The sequence below is a fragment of the Protopterus annectens genome, chromosome 2.part1 (assembly GCF_019279795.1).
Source record: "Protopterus annectens isolate FY-2018-M chromosome 2.part1, PAN1.0, whole genome shotgun sequence".
NCBI lineage: Eukaryota > Metazoa > Chordata > Ceratodontiformes > Protopteridae > Protopterus > Protopterus annectens.
In genome coordinates, this window is record NC_056729.1 from 1,386,105,406 (window position 1) to 1,386,121,716 (window position 16,311).

At 40.1% G+C, this 16,311-nt stretch overlaps 1 protein-coding gene across 2 annotated transcripts in view; it reads right to left on the reverse strand.

The window, feature by feature from the left end:
- Window positions 1-16,311, reverse strand: part of AGBL5 (AGBL carboxypeptidase 5) — a 2,459,386-nt gene that overhangs the window by 2,019,379 nt on the left and 423,696 nt on the right. For both annotated transcript variants that reach the window (XM_044062862.1, XM_044062863.1), the window contains exon 4: window positions 7,529-7,695. In XM_044062862.1, the coding sequence (XP_043918797.1) occupies window positions 7,529-7,695 (167 nt within the window). The remainder of the gene's footprint in view (window positions 1-7,528; window positions 7,696-16,311) is intronic.

Consider the following 16,311-nt stretch of genomic DNA (forward strand, 5'->3'; position numbering starts at 1 on the left):
TTTTGAAGATGAAAGTTCTTATCTTACAATTTTATTTCAGCTTGTATCAGTAAAAGTCAGTGGATTTTACTACATTTTTTTCAGAGCATCATTTGGTTGCACCTGTGTTGTGTGCCACACACACATCTGGTTTTAGATTTTACCCCCCTGACATCCCTTGCACTTAAAGAGTTTAGTTCTCCCACACTTGAACCAGTCAATGGTAGAGAGCTGAAGGAAGGATTTGACCATCATGTCATATATGGCTATGGTATTACCACCAGATCAGGGGACCTGGAAGGAAAAGAAAGTGAGTGGTCCAACAGCCGTACAAGGCTTCTGCAGAATCACAAGCCATAGGCTGAGGCACATTTCTTCATTTACTTCTATGTTCTTTTGGTAATACATAGGGTAGACACAGTGGGGGTGCATCATATCACAGCCGAGCAATAAAAAAGAATAGCTGCATGGTCAGCCCAGTAAAAAATGGACAAATCCCACTATCTGCCCTCTAAATATCAATCTGAAATATATTTCTGCAGGGTTATTACTTTAAACACTGCACTGAACAAAAAGAGAGTAGTTTCAGTAACAAGTTCAAGGTACAAAAAGAGGTCACAGATGTCTCCCAACCTTAACAAAAAGGCTAGTTTCAGCTCCAAATGATTACAAACAGCATAAAACAGCTTTAAACTACACATAAAACAGAAAAGTATGAACAATTCCTGTTAGAAATATTTAACATATAAAATGGTGGCAAAATTGTCATTTAAACAAAAAAACTGTTTAAAATGTTGTAAACCTTATTAATCAACTCAAACAATCATAACCCCCCTCCCAAAAAAAATGCAAAATTAGCAAGTTTTCCTATCAAAACTTTCAAATGAAACTTTTAATGAATGAAAATAAGAGATGGGATTAACTTGTGGCTCTGGAAACATGAGCCAATGACAGGAACTATACTAAAACAGCCTCAGTACAGAAACTCAGTTTGGCATTTACAAATGTCTATAAAAAACATTATACAAGGGTGGAAAACCTACACAAACCAAAAATTAACTTATAAATGGTATAAGTCCTACACTGCCAATAAATAAACCCCAAGAGCATAAAATTTCCCAAGCAGAAAAAAAGTAAAAGCAGCAGAAAACATCATTCAAGCACACAGAAAAAAAATCAGAGGGAGGAAACAAAACCCAAAAGTGTTTCTTATCTGAGCAGAGCTACTGAAGAGATCCAAAGTAAGGAATTAAAGAGATCCTTCTCTTACTATGACACTATAAAACTGAATGGGTCCTGTCTGTGGGTCTAAAGCAGTCCCTGTACTGCCAGGTGACTGGTCTATCCACTCACAAACAAGCAATGGGAGGGATTCTGAGCTTTGGAATACTGCCAGAAGAAGGGTGGCAGGGCACTACTACCCAAATGCCAGTAAGGCAATGTGTTTTGTTGAACACCTGTCTCAGTTATTTCCAGAAGTTTCTAGAACACTGGGTGACAAATTAAATTGGTATATAAAAGGGCCCATCATTTTAAGAACATTTTTAGTCAAGTGTCACGTTTCAGGTGTGGGGAAAATGCAGTAACAAATGGAACTATGAGACGAGGCCTTTTTAACCAATGTAAACATATTTTGGGTGCTCCCACAGTGGATATTGAAAGTTATGAATTGTTGATCATAAAAGGAACATTTATTTGGAATACAGGAGTAGTATAGTTTGCCATTTTTGATTCTTGCACAGCATTTTATATGGGTAAGATGGAATGCACCTTGCATAAGTTTATATACGAACATACTTATGATACACGTAGATCATATTTTAAAAAAGTGTTTTAAATATGCATACAAAACTTAGGCAAATTTAAAAAATATGGATTTATGGTGTTGCAAAAATTGGACAGAACAGGTATCCAATTGATGGCTTGTTGGGTAACAGACAGAAAAATACAAGTTACTTTGGCAATGGAACTTGGTGCTGACATTCCACCAGGTATAAATGACAAAATTCTATTGCAAGCCACCTGCAGCTAAGATCAGCTGGCATTTTGTCTTTATTATTATTTTAGACATTATCAGCAATGTATTATACATTTTGCTGTTTTTTTTTGTTGTTAAATCTTTTATATGCATTTGAAGGGTTATGGTTCAATTACATATGTTAATGGAGAATAACATGCAACTTCATACTATGGAAATCTATTGATGTACTTTAAATATATGGGTTTGAAGGGTGTAACTTCAAATTCTGATGAAGTCCTTGTAATGAAAGTGCTAGATCTGAAGTGTGTTATAATAAAATATTTGGAGTGACAACAGCTTAATGGTTCCACTCTTCCTTGACAAAGGTCAACATCACGTGCTCCCCGTCAACCTGAGTACATAACCTTTGTATCTGATGTTGTCTTCTTCATCCATTCTTCAACCAATGGGACAGAGTCCCCAGCTAGAAAACCACCAGGATGGTCCTCAAGGAAGAATGTTCCTGAGTACAGCAGAGCCAAATGCTGCCCTATTTCTAGGCAAGCTATCCAATTTGTAGTGGGCAATAAAGGTATGAGAATTATACAACCGGTAGCTGAACCAACATCATCTATGGAAGCTCTGGATCAGAAACTGGAGGAGGTGGCCACAGATCTGATGGAATAAGCCTTGGAAGGTATAGGCAGTGTCAATCCTTTCTTCATATAGACAAAAGAAATGCAATCAGTGAAATATCTGACCAAAGTTACCTTTAACACCAACTTGCCCAACTTTGCTTTGGAAAAGGAAACAAATAGGCAGTCTAATTTTCTGAAATTTTCTTTCTGTAGAGGTAGAATTGAAGCTTTCTATAATCATCCAACAGGTGCAGCATGTTTTCTCCATTTTTGGAAAAAATTTGGAAAGAGATCAGGAAGGTTGATGAAAAATTTATAGCTGTTTCTGAAGTTACCTTAGGTAAAAAGGAAGGATTAGTACAAACAGAAAGATCAGATATGGTGGCTTGGAAGAGAGCTTTTTCTGATCCCCACCTGGCTGATGTGATCACAAACAGAAAAGTGTTTTTTCAAGACAAAAACTTTAAGCCCATCTTGGCAACTTGATTCAAGGGGGGGGGGGGGAGTCAGGACTTGAAGAAATACTGTTAAGCACCATGCAGCAGTAGGATCCTTAATAGGGGGTTGCAGTAAAAAGTTACAGTTGATAAAGGTTTTATAGAATTTTAGATTATGCCAGAGAGAAATGGTCATCTCCTATGTGAAAATTCAAGATGGCTGCAAGTCGGATCTTTATTATAGAATAACCAGCTCCACAGCTGAATACGGAAACAAAAACTTCTAGAAGAGTTAGAATAGGCACTGAAGAAGGCTCTAACTGTCTCTATAAAGCCCAAAGGGAAAATCTTTTCCATTTGCTCTTATATACCATCCTAGTAGAACTTTTCTGATAGGTTATGTGGATGTGTCAAACCAGGGAAGAAAGCTTGGACTGTCTATCCATCAGTGGAAGTGGAAAAACCATGCAGCTAACTTAAGGATCCGAATGTCCACATGAGTTATCTGTGATTGCTGAGACAGGAGATCCCGGGCTGGATCCAACATCCAAGGGGGCTGTACTACAGGAGGTCAATGGAAGAGAAACCATACTTGTGGAGGACAAAAATGGGGTAATGAGAATTACTTTGCTCTTCCAATGAAACACTTTCTGAAGAAATTTGGGAATTAGATGTGTAGGAGGAAATGCCTATAAGAGACCAGGGGGGCAATCGTAAATTAGTAAGTCACTCCATGAGTCCCCCTCTGGAGGGGATCAAGGCGAAGCACCCACTGCACTTGAACTTGACAGGGGAAGTGAAGAGATCACATCACAGCTGGCCAAACTGACAAAAAACTGTGTCGGCCCACCACAGGGTTGAGACTCCACTCATGAGGGAGAAAGACGGGCCTGCTCCGTTTGTTTGCTAGCACGTTGGACTTCCTTTTTGCAACTGATATACTGGGGAAGTGGTCAGAAGAGAATGCCCACTGCCAAACTCTTAAAGCCTCTCGACATAGGGGATAGAATCTGGTTTTCCTACTTGCTGATGTAGCTGACTACCAACATACTGTCTGTCTAAATAGCAATCTGTGGAGGGAGAGCATCTTGAAATGCCTGCAACACTAGTAGGACTGCCCTCACTTCCAGGACAGTGACATGAAGATTGACCTACAAATGAGACCAAGTGCCCTTGGACCCCCCCCCCCCACCTTACCCTAGCTGGGAGGCAACTGCAGTCACAGTGGCTGTGGGTGATAAAAAATAAAATGATGGCCCAGAGAAACTTCTTTTGTGGTGATCCACTAAGCTGTGTTCTCTGCAAATCTTTGTAACCTGTATCAGTGCAGACAGAGGGTGTCATCTTATTGGCCATTGCACTGCAAGCATCTATTGCAGTATCCTCATATAATACATTGCTAGAGGTACCAGAGTTACGGAAGCTACCATCGATCCAAGGAGTTGCAATACCAACCTTGCTGGTGGGGAATGAAGAGAAAGGATGTGGGATACTTGAGTCTGTGAGTCTGTAAGGCATTTATTCTTGCTTATGGTAAGCTTGCGAACTGTGTCACAGTATCCAGTAAACTTCGGCATTTGAGTGGGGGAGAGCCGAGACTTAGCATAGTTCACTGTGATGCACAGTTGAAGACATAATTGGAGCAACTAGTCCCTGGCTTGAATGAGTACAGACTTGGTGGGAGCAGAGAGGAGTCAGCTGTTGAGATATGAAACACATCCCATCAGTCTCAAGCTAGCTGTGACCATTGACATGAATATAATATTCAATGTTCTTTTTTCATTTGCTTACTTTCTCTTATAGCTTGTTACTAGATCAAGCTAAGGGCCTTAATCCAGTCCTTCCCTTAATTCCCTTATGCAAGAATGAGAAAAAGCACATTATTTTTCTTTTGTCATAGGCTTTTAACCAGACTTTTTTTTTTACATTGCAGTGCCTACCTTTTTTAAAACTGAACAAGGAGAAAGAGAAAAGGGAGAAAAAACAGGAACACCTACTTACATCAGTATCCCCATTACACTTAAAAATAACTGAGAAAACTTTACTTTATATAGCATGCAAAAAAGCATGCACTATAAAAATAGTACCAATAAGAAAAAATGTTATTTTGCTTACAGTTTACTTTCTCCCTCCTCTTCCCTTTTCCTAAGTATTTTTCTGAATATTAATGACATGAAATAGGGTATATGCTGTAGAATCCCTTACAAGTTTAACAAAGTCCACGACAGTCCAATATTTCTAGATTTTCTTGTTTTGTCATGTTTCCCAAATATAATTAATAATTTGTAATCCATCCCACATTTGTCAGTTTCCATGCTATTGGTTTTATTCCTGTTCATCTCCAACTCCCAAATCCTGTATCTGCTTCATGTCTAACATACTCTCAATTCTTTTAGTAGACTCTTGTGCTTTTTTTCCTTCTCAAGCATTTTCCTTTGAAACATTGGAAAGGTTTCACTGACACAGTCTCTCTGTGGTCTTTATTACCAAAAGAACAAGAAGCAGTCTCCTGTTTCACAGCTCACTTTTTTGTTGGACAAACGTTTATATTTCCTCCTTAGCATGTACTTCATCAAAAATGGTTTTGTCCCTCCGTGGAAGAATATTTTAAAGACGGCTAGGTACAGCAGTTTGAATCTCATGCCTGCATCTCGACATTCCCTGAACAGTAGAACAAAAGTACATGAGTACCTGGCATACAATGAATAATCATTCTCCACAAACACTTTGCTGTCTCCCACTTTTAGTACTTTGCCTTTCTGCCACAGTTTTGTCAGAAACATCTCCTTATGCTGGTGAAATTGCAACTTTACTATTAAAAGTCTAGGTTGCTTTCTCATAGTCAGGTTTGGAGCATACAAATGCTGTGACCTTTCAGTTAACAACTCTTGCTGTGGAATACCAGTCCAGTTGCTTATTTGTGCTTGCATAAAAGTAATACAATCTGTTTCTTCTAGCTTCTCTGGTAGAGCAGACAATCTCAGGTTTTACCTACGTGCTCTGTCCTCTAATTCTATTATTTTTTTAAACATCTCTTCTTGAGCAGTCTCATATTCAGCCAGCCTTTTCTTCATTTCAACCTCTTGATTTCTGCAGTTTTATCAACTTATCTATATATCTGTTTAAAGCTCCTTCCATTTAGCCTTTTGTTGTTTGAGTTGACACTCCATCAGTGTTTCATTCATTTTAATCAGGTCTGCATGCAGCTGTCTTACACCTTCCTCTAGTTTACTAGAAGTCACGTCTGGAGCTTGCAATGCTTTTTGCTGAACTTTTCCCAGTCAGTGTTTTTCCTCACCTTTTGTAACTGATTTTCTTTCAGGCCCTCTATTTCTTTTTTCCTGGCATTTAGGCAATGCGGTCACTAACCAGTTACTGAAATGTACCCAGAAATTAAATCCCCTGGCTTTCTTTGTTAAGTTTCTGTTTTCACACTGGGAGAACTAGAATTAAGCTGTTACTCAATGTGCAGCCATCTTGGAAGTCCTACCAGAGACCTTCATGTTCACAGACTAAAGCGGGGCTGCCACAGTCTTCCCAAAAACATAGCAAGCAATTCCCTTCCATATCAAGGAGTACAAAGTCTTAAACTTAAATGCATGGAAATTAGGTAAAAAAATACACAACTTGAAGGTGAAGTATACTGAGGTGAATAAATGTTACAAAGCATCATGCACAGATTAAGTCAGTTTAGGTAAAACAAAAAAATACATCTTGAAGCTAAACAGCCAGATGAATAAATTCTGCATTTCTGGACTTTGAAACTAGTTCAAGGAATACAGCTCTACAGATTTTTGCAGAATGTCCAGATTTTTGCCTCATGTTTTTGGTCTGTTTCTCATGAAATTGCGGTTTTCTGTCAAATAACTGGCAAATCATTGATTGTTGAAGTCAGAAAAAAATGGCAGACCATTTGAGTTTCAAACTTCACATACTTCAGAAAATTCATGCTAATGCAAAACCTGTTACTCTATCAACTTTCTAAGTTTGTAAGAGCAATATTTAAAAAGTATCCCTATTTTAGGGCCTTTATCTCCCCATTATTTATGGCTTTATCCATATTTCTTGCTCTAAGAGGTCAAGAGGTATGGTTCATGGTAGTGCTACTTTACATACAAGATTTACCATATGATACTAAAGCAGCAGTGCCTGGAAACAAATGACACCATCTTGTAAAGGGATCTTTGGACTATAGAAAAACAGGTGAACAAATGGCTGATACCGAGTAGAAGCCAATCTGTTTACTGCTGTTAAGCAGTGTTTAAAGTAAAAACATGCTGTTTCCATAACAACAGTTGTTTTCAGAAATGTAGCTACCATGAATCAGCTGGAACAAAGACTGCATCAGATGTACAATGGGACAAGAACTGCAAGAATAAATAAAAAAACATGCAAATAAATACTTCTTAAATGACTACTAATATATGAAATGGCAAAATTCAATCAACCTTTTGATTTTTTTTTTATAACCTTAAATGATACTGAGTGCAAAAGACCAACATATTCTTATATACCTGCTAGGAGACAAATATTTGGAGTCCACAAACTTCTCATCCAACTGGGTTAGTATCTCCTGACATTCAGTGTAACAGAATGGGTAACAAAAGGCAAAATAAGTGGTAGCTCCTCGATGCTCCAGGAAACGATGAGTGAAAGAAAGGATAAACTGGTTCTCTGACATCTATATTAAAAAAAAAATAAACAAAAAATAAGAAAAGGTTCAGTTTTATTAATGTAGGGAATATTTTCAAAAAAACTTCCATAGGAATAAAAAATCAAATGTGTGTTTAGGGTTACAGATAAAAAGATAGGAATGAAAATGTTTTTAATCCCTTTAGCTTTATATACAGGTCAGGCATAATTGTCATCAACAAAAGAAGTTGTGGAAAGTAAATAAAGAATTGGAGGATTTTATTGGGAAGGGAAAAGGGCAAGAGTCAAGTGGAATAAGATGATCCTTACAATACAAGTTTAGGACTACCTGGTTTTAAGGGATAGTTTAGAGCTACACACTTAAGGCTCATATGCATAACACAAGCAGAAAGCTATTATTCAAATTGGAAAGGAATGATGATGACGCTGAAGCGGGGAGAAATTCACAAAATAAGGAAATAGTGGGATTTCAGATGCAGATCTTGAAGGAAAACAACAGCAGTCATACAGAATCTTACATTCATAAAGTAGCAAAAAGTATTCTAAGAACTAAGCCAACAAGAGAATAAAGAAAATAGATTCCACCAGTAGGGATGAATGCAATTAGGGTTACAGAGATTAAGCAAGAGGGGGTTGGAGTTTACTGGAGAAAACTGGCAAAGGAACCAAGGTATTGGGTCCAAATAATGAAAGAGGGAAAGATAATATAATGGGAAGAGGCTAAGAAGATATTTGGCCTGTGTAATAGAGACTGCTTTCCCTATCAAGGATTGATAGATTATAGGAAGAGAACAGGATCAGTAATCCTAAGTGAAAGACTTCTTCTGGTAGAGTTTTTAATTGAATCTAGAACAGAAGCTGCTTTTAAAAAAGGGATAAATTAGTATGGCATATAAAATATTGCATAATAACTATAAGAACCAATCAGTAGGGGGTTAAAAAGATTGGGAAGAGGGACTGGATAAGCAATTCCAAGGAAACAATGGGATGATGCAAGTATGGCTCCCAAACGTGCAATAAAGTTTAGAAGATTCAGAATTTTTGCTTGTAAGTGTCTGCATATGTATATTTATAACCCAGATTCCAAAGATTTTTTTCCTTGGGTAGACAGCAAATGTTGGAGGTGTGATGGGGAAGAACTAGGTAACTGGGAACATATGTTTTGGGGTGTAATGAGTTGGCAGACTTCAAAAATTTCCTACAGAGTACCCCTCTCAGCAATACTGGTTGAACAAATGGCTATAACTACGAATTTTTTTTGAGCTGGTTTACTGGATCTGAATTGCCTAGACATAAGAAGACTTTCTATGTTCAAGTCTGACAGCAAGTCTGATAGCTGTTAAAAAGACAATTACTACAAAATGGAAATCATAGTCTAAACCAGGGGTCTGCAACTTGCGGCTCTGGAGCCGCATGTGGCTCTTGCACCCCTCGGCAGTGGCTCCCTGTAGCTTTGAAAAATAACGGCCACTCTACTGCACAACACACACACACATACACTGAGAGGGATTGAGTGATGGACTTTAAATATTGCTGTTATAAACTTAGAAACTTGCTAGAATTAAATTATTTCTGTTGCCATGCATTCCACACACACAGATCAATCAAACAATCCCCTGGCAGCAGCATCTCCTGAAAGGTTTCCATACCTCTCAAAGTTTTGCCACAAGAAATCTGGACTGAGCCACAAATAAAGGAGAACAAAGGAACAAAAATAGGGATGGACATTAAATATTGCTCTTATGAACTTAGAAACTTGCTAGAATAACATGGTTTCTGTTAACATGCATTTTACACACACACAGACACACAGACACACAGTTACCTCTCAACTATGCAGATTTTCACAGAATGTCCAGCCTTTTGCCTCATATTTTTGGTGTGCTTCTCATAAAATTGTGTTTTTTCTGGCAAATCATTGAGGGCTGAAGTCAGAAAAAATAGACATTTGAGTTTCAGACTTCATACCCTTCAGAAAATTCATGCTAGCGCAAAATATGTTATTCTATCAACTTTCTAAGTTTGAAAGAGCAATATTTAAAAAAAGTGTCCCTATTTTTGGGCCTTTGTGTCCCACTATTTATGGCTTTGTCCAGATTTCTTGTTCTAAAAGGTTGAGAGAGATCTCACACACACACACACACACACACACACACACACACACACACACACACACACACACACACACACACACACACAGCAATCGAGTAATCCCAACAAAGGAACAAAAAGGAGGACAGACTTTAAATATTGCTCTTATAAATTTAGTTTTTATTTTAAGATAACAACTATATATACAACTTTATACGCTATGTTACCTTCATTTTAGGGGTCAAACAGGTTTTGTGGCTTCAGATGAATTTTATTTGGTGGGAGAGGGGCCAAAATGGCTCTCTTGATAGTGAGGGCTGCAGACCCCTGGTCTAAACCAAATGCACTGGAAGTAGTGTAACAGAGCTAAAAGAACTGGAAGTGGGATTTTTAGAAAAGGGCAGGAGCGAATTAAGTAGAAAAAAAAAGTAAATTGTGGAAACAATACATGCAGATTAATGTTCTGGAGGCGAAGTGAGATTTAAGGGAAGGCAGAAATTGAGCAATTTATGTAATGCTGAATTGATGGTTACACAAAAAAAAATGTGTTGTTTTATGTTGCAACTAGGAACATGTTAATATGGTTGGTCTTCCTATGTCTTCCATGACAATTCAATAAAGGAGTTAAAAAAATCAAGACTCATTTCCTATCATGACACAGCAAAGATACATGGGACTAATTCAAAACCAGACATCTACTTTTCTTTACCTTACCTAATAGCAGATAAAGTCCAGACAAAACTAAAGGCAGCCTATAAAACAGCTCACTTTTTTAATAAAAGGTGAAAGAAAAGCCACTGATATTAATATCCTGTTACCTTGTCCTAAATATTCACATCCCACAGCTGCACTTCAGTTTTATCAAATTTTCCACTTAGTCCAAAAAACAAAAGTCAAATTCTCAGGTTGATTCACCTCAGCCCATACTATGAAAGTACAGCTGTGAACACTTACCATAAATGTAGATGTTCGAGTGTATTCACCGTTGCAGCCATCACATTTGGGTTATCTGCTTGCAGTAGCCCTCAGTCGGCCTGATTATCAAAGTCTTGGGTCCTGCATCGGTTGCTGTCTCATCTTCCATGACGTCAGGTAGTCAGGGGGTATAAAGCATGCAGCCGACACCATTACATCAGTTTTTCTTGCCCCAGATGTCAGGTGCCCCATAATGGGAAGGAATTATTTACAAGGTTACACCTCCAACAAAAAAGCAAATACATCAAAAAGCTTTAAGCATAGAAAACAAGAACAGAGGTATAGTCCATAGAAGTCAGGGGGCTAGAGGGAGGGTAACCAGGACTGCAACAGTGAATACACTTGAACATCTACATTTATGGTTAGTGTACACAAAGTACAGTTTTGTAGCTACCATAAATGTAGATGTTCGAGTGTTCACCCTGCTGCAGTCATCACACTTGGGTTATCCTGCCGTCAGGCGGTCCCGCAGTCGGCCTGAATTCCAAAGTCTTGGTCCGGCGTTGGTTGCTGTCGCTTCTTCCCTGACATCAGTGCGCCAGGGGTATATAAGAGGCATCCGACGCATTTTCTTCAGTTTTTCTTGCCCCAGATATCAGGTGCCCCCAATAGGTAGGCAAAAAAAAAAAAAAAAATATATATATATATATATAGCTAGATAAAAATAAAACAATACCTTTAGGCACAAGCAAATACACCACAGAGGTTGTATAGGATAGTGTGGTATAGATAAGTTCAGCTAGTTCAGAGGGGATGGAGGGAGGGTAACCTGGACTGCAGCAGGGTGAACATTCGAACATCTACATTTATGGTAGGTACAAAACTGTACTATGTTCATCGTGTTACCCTGCTGCAGTCATCACACTTGGGTTGAATCCCAAAGCTAAGGATGGGAGGTTGAGTTAAACAGGATTAGAAGAAGCTAGTAGGCCCTGCAAAACTGCAGTGCCAAAACCAGCTCTAGTCTTAGAATATAGAGGTAAGTGATAGTGTTTGGTGAAGGTGTGCACTGAACTCCAAGTTGCAGCTTCCAGAATATCCTTGGTTGGCACTCCCCTGAGAAAGGCTGCTGATGTAGCTGTAGCCCTGGTCGAGTGGGACCTAATGTTAGCAGGTACCGGTTTCCCATAATGCGTGTAGCAGAAACGTATGCAATGCCCTATCCATTTAGAGATGGTCTGTTTTGAGATAGCTTTTCCTTGTGATCCTGCAGCATAGGCTACAAAGAGCTGGTCAGATTTTCTGAAAGCCTTAGTTTTATCCAAGTAGTAACGTAATTGCCTGTGAATGTCCAAAGAGTGCAGGAGTCTTTCTCCTTTGTTCTGGGGATTTGGGAAAAAGGTGGGCAAATGAATGGTTTGGTTTAGGGCCACACTGGATACCACCTTTGGCATAAAGGAAGGGTTAGTTCATAGAGAGACTCTGTCTTGATGAAAAATGAGGAAAGGCTCCACTGCCATTAGTGCCTGTAGCTCTGAGACTCTTCTAGCTGAGGTTATTGCTAGTAGCAGGGCAGTTTTCCAGGAAAGAAATTTTAAATCAGCTGAAAAAGCTGGTTCAAAGGGCGGCAGTGTAAGCTTTTCCAGAACAAAGTGGAGATCCCAAGTAGGTGTTGGAACTCTCCTTGGCGGTCTTATGTTCTTAGCCCCTCTGAGGTACTGTCTTAGGAGTGGATGTGGGAATAAAGGAGGATCCATGTTGTAATGAGCTGAAATTGCTGAGGCGTGGATCTTAATAGATGAAAAGGAAAGTCCTTTGTGCAACATCTCAGTTAAATATTGTAGAATCTGAGGAATGTGTGGATCAAGGGGATTTTGGCCTTTAGCTTGGTTCCAGGCGCAAAATCTTTTCCATTTGTCTGAATAGGTTTTCCTGGTGCTGGGCCTCCTGGCCTCCAGAATGACATCCATAACAGCTTTGGATAGAGGTGTTGGCTGGTTGTTTAGGTAATTTGTCATGCAGCCAGGTTTAAAGTCTTGAGTTGGCTGTGCAGAATCTGATTGTCTCGCTGGGTAAGCAGGTGAGGAATTTGTGGTAAAATCCATGGTGGGCCATGGGCCATGTTCCTTAGAATTGGATACCAATGCTGGCATGGCCAGTCTGGTGCAATGAGTATCATCTGTGGTCTCTCTAATCTGACTTTCAGCAGTACCTTTGCTAGGAGAGGCAGTGGAGGAAAGGCATACACTGTTAATGTTTTCCAACTGAATGAGAGGGCGTCCACTTTCCAAGCTTGTGGATGGAATGTCCTTGTGCAAAATCTTTGAAGTTGGTAGTTTTGGGGGCTTGCAAACAGATCTATGTCTGGGCGTCCCCATTTTTGAGCTATCATTGCAAATACTTGTGGATCTAGTTTCCACTCGTGTGGCTCCATGATGTTTCTGCTTAGGTCGTCTGCCAATGTGTTTTTCTTTCCTGGCAGGAACTGTGCTTGTAATTGAACCTGGTAAGACAGTGCAGTGTTCCACAAGGTCATTGCTTGCCTGCATAGAGGGTAGGAATGTGTGCCCCCTTGCTTGTTTATGTACCACATTACTGTGGTATTGTCCGTCTTTATTATTAGTTGTCCTGGGTGTAAGAGGTCCTTGAAAGCTGTTAGGGCATTCTGTACTGCTAGCATTTCTTTTTGATTGATATGCAGATGCCTCTGATCTGTAGTCCATTTGCCCTGAATGCACTGTCCTGCCATGTGTGCTCCCCAGGCATAGTCCGATGAATGTGTTGTCATAGTTTGCCTGGCTGTGGGTAAGGTGAAAGGCTGACCCTTGTTGAGGTGACATGCCTGTGCCATAGAAACTCCTGTTGAATGCAGGGAATGAGTGGTATCATTGTTTCCAAGTTGTGGCTGTGCTGAGTCCATACACTTTTCAGGTACCATTGTAATTTCCTCATATGCAGTTTTGCAAATGGTATTAGTAGTATGCAAGATGCCAGGAATCCCAAGGCCTGCAGAATTTTTCTTGCAGGGAGTTGGGTCTTTGTTGCCATTATTTTGAAATATTGAGTCAGCTGTTGTTGCTTGTCTGGCCTGAGATAAGCCATCTGGGCCGTTGTATTCAAGCTGGCACCCATGAATATTATGTTTTGTGAGGGCACTAGTTTTGATTTCTTTTCGTTTACTGTGTACCCCAGGCAACTTAGAAGGTGTTTGACAAATGCCAGATGCTTTAAAAGAATGTCCTTGCTTTCTGCTTGAATAAGGCAGTCATCCAGGTATGGGTATATTTGAATTCCTCTTTGTCTGCAGTATGCAATTATTGGTGCCAGGCATTTTGTGAAGACCCTGGGCGCAGTAGATAAGCCAAAGGGCAGTGCAGAGAATTGATAATGCGTTGAACCTGCAATGAAGCGGAGGTATATTCTGCAATTTTGTCTGATAGGGACATGCAGGTATGCCTCCTTGAGGTCCAACGTTATTAGCCAAGCATTCTTGCCCAGCATGGGAAGAAGCTGCTGTAGTGTTAGCATCTTGAATTTTGGTACTTGCAGATAGGTGTTCAGAATTGAAAGATCCAGAATGGGTCTCCACGCTTTGTCCTTTCTTGGGACTAGAAAGAGTCTTGAGTAAAATCCTTGTCCTTGCTCCTGTGTAGGTACCTGTTGAGTGGCTCTCATGTCCATGAGAGCTGTAATTTGTTTTTGTGCCTCTGCCCATTGATTTGTTGGCAGGTTTGGCATTCCTTTTATCCTTGGTAAGGTATGAAAGTGGAATCTGTATCCTTGAGAGACAATGTTTAGCACCCATTTGTCTTTTGTGATGATGTGCCAGTTGTCTGCAAAAAATGATAATTTTCCTCCCAAGGGAGCTGCCAGGAGAGATTTGCTTGGTAGTTTGAGGATTGAGTCATTGTGTTTGCCTTCTGCTAGCTTGGGGCCTGTCTTCTCCTCCTTTCTGGGTAGCAGAACCCAATTGGCAAGGTTTGTAAGGGCCTTGTGACTGACCTCTGCCCCTTGGCCGTCTGTATTTGCCTCTCTGTGATCTGTCAGAAGCTGGAAAGGACCAGTTTTTCATTGGCCAATTTCTGCTGAAACGAGGGGGTTGTACCTGCAAAAAATCTTTGACCGTCTGCATAGACTTTGCCTTATCCTCCATGTTCTTTAAAACCTCTTCTGCTTTGACACCAAATACATCCTGCTGTAAAGGTGCATCCAATAATTTTGCTTTAACATGATCAGTAAGGGTTTGTTCTTTTAACCAAGCATGTCTACATATGACAGAGCCAGTAACAGCTGCTCTACAGGAAACTTCCAATGAATCAAATCCACATTGTAAAGTATGTTTGCCCATCTGTTCAGCTGCATGCAAAAGATCCTGCATTTCCTTGAATTCAGGCTGTTCAGAATGTGTGCTCATTTTTTGTTTTAATTGAGGCATTAGAAATTGCTGATATTTCAGCATGTGAAACTGACAATTTAATACTCTCATAGCCAGAGTTGCTGAGGTGTATATTTTCTTTCCCCATCTATCTAGGGCTCTGGAATCCCTTTCAGAGGGCACAGGATTTTTTAGCCATAGAAGCTTTAGCTCCCTTAGGACCCTGGGAAATTGTTTCTGGATCAGCCACAGGGCTTTTATAAAGGAATTTGTGTGAGTCAGGTACTCTGTAGTATCTGTCTGGTTTGGCTGGAGCAGGAGGTAGAGAGTCTGAATTTAGACTAGACTCCAAGTAAACATCATCCACAATATCTAAAACTGGATGGATAGCAAGAGGTCTGTGCTGGGGTAGTAAAAGGAACTCTCGGAGCCTTTTCTTAGAATCAGAGTAGTCCTGGCCTTCCCAGTGGAAATGTTTCCTCATGGTATGTAAAGTTTCCCCAAAGGAGTAGTCTTCAGGGGGAGATGCTGAGGGAATACAGTCTTCAGCATCAGAGTCTTCATAAGGTGGAAAAATGTAATCCTGTTTCTCAGAAGAATCTGAGGAAATTGAAACCTGGTCAGAGGAAGCATAATCCTCCTCTTGTCTTGGTCTTTTATCAGGAGGGGGATGGGAACCCCTGATTAGGGTAATCAAATCTTCAGCCATCTTAAGCATCAGTTTCTTAGGCATGGGGCCTTGAACTGTAGACTGATGTACAGTGTTCTTTGGTTTTAAAAGAGTTTTAAGCTTAGCATAAGATTTAATAGTGAGTGTAGTCGGTCTGAAGACACCTTCTGCAACCGAGGGTGTTTCCACTGCACCGGGGTCTACTTCTGCTCCGGTGTCGGAAGGGCCTAATGAAGATGGCTGCGTTGGCCTTGTAGACTCCGCTTGAGAATCTGCAGCTGTCTGGGGTTCCAGTTCTGCGGTCGTCAAGGGCTGCGTAGGCACCTCACTGAAAACCGGAGAACTGGCGACAGGCCCAGCATAGGCCTCGGAGTCTGGCTTGTTCCTAGGCTGCCTGTCCTTATCCTTGTGTTTTTTTATGTATGCCGGTTGTCGGCTGCTCCGACGGCATGATATAATTAAATTTCCTACCAAAATAGTGTCATGCGAAATCAAAACGGTGTTTGATAATTCGTTTATTAAACCTAGCACAAAACCGACAACCTATGACGTCGTGGTCTGGGCTTAGGCAAGGAATACAATAGGAATGTAAG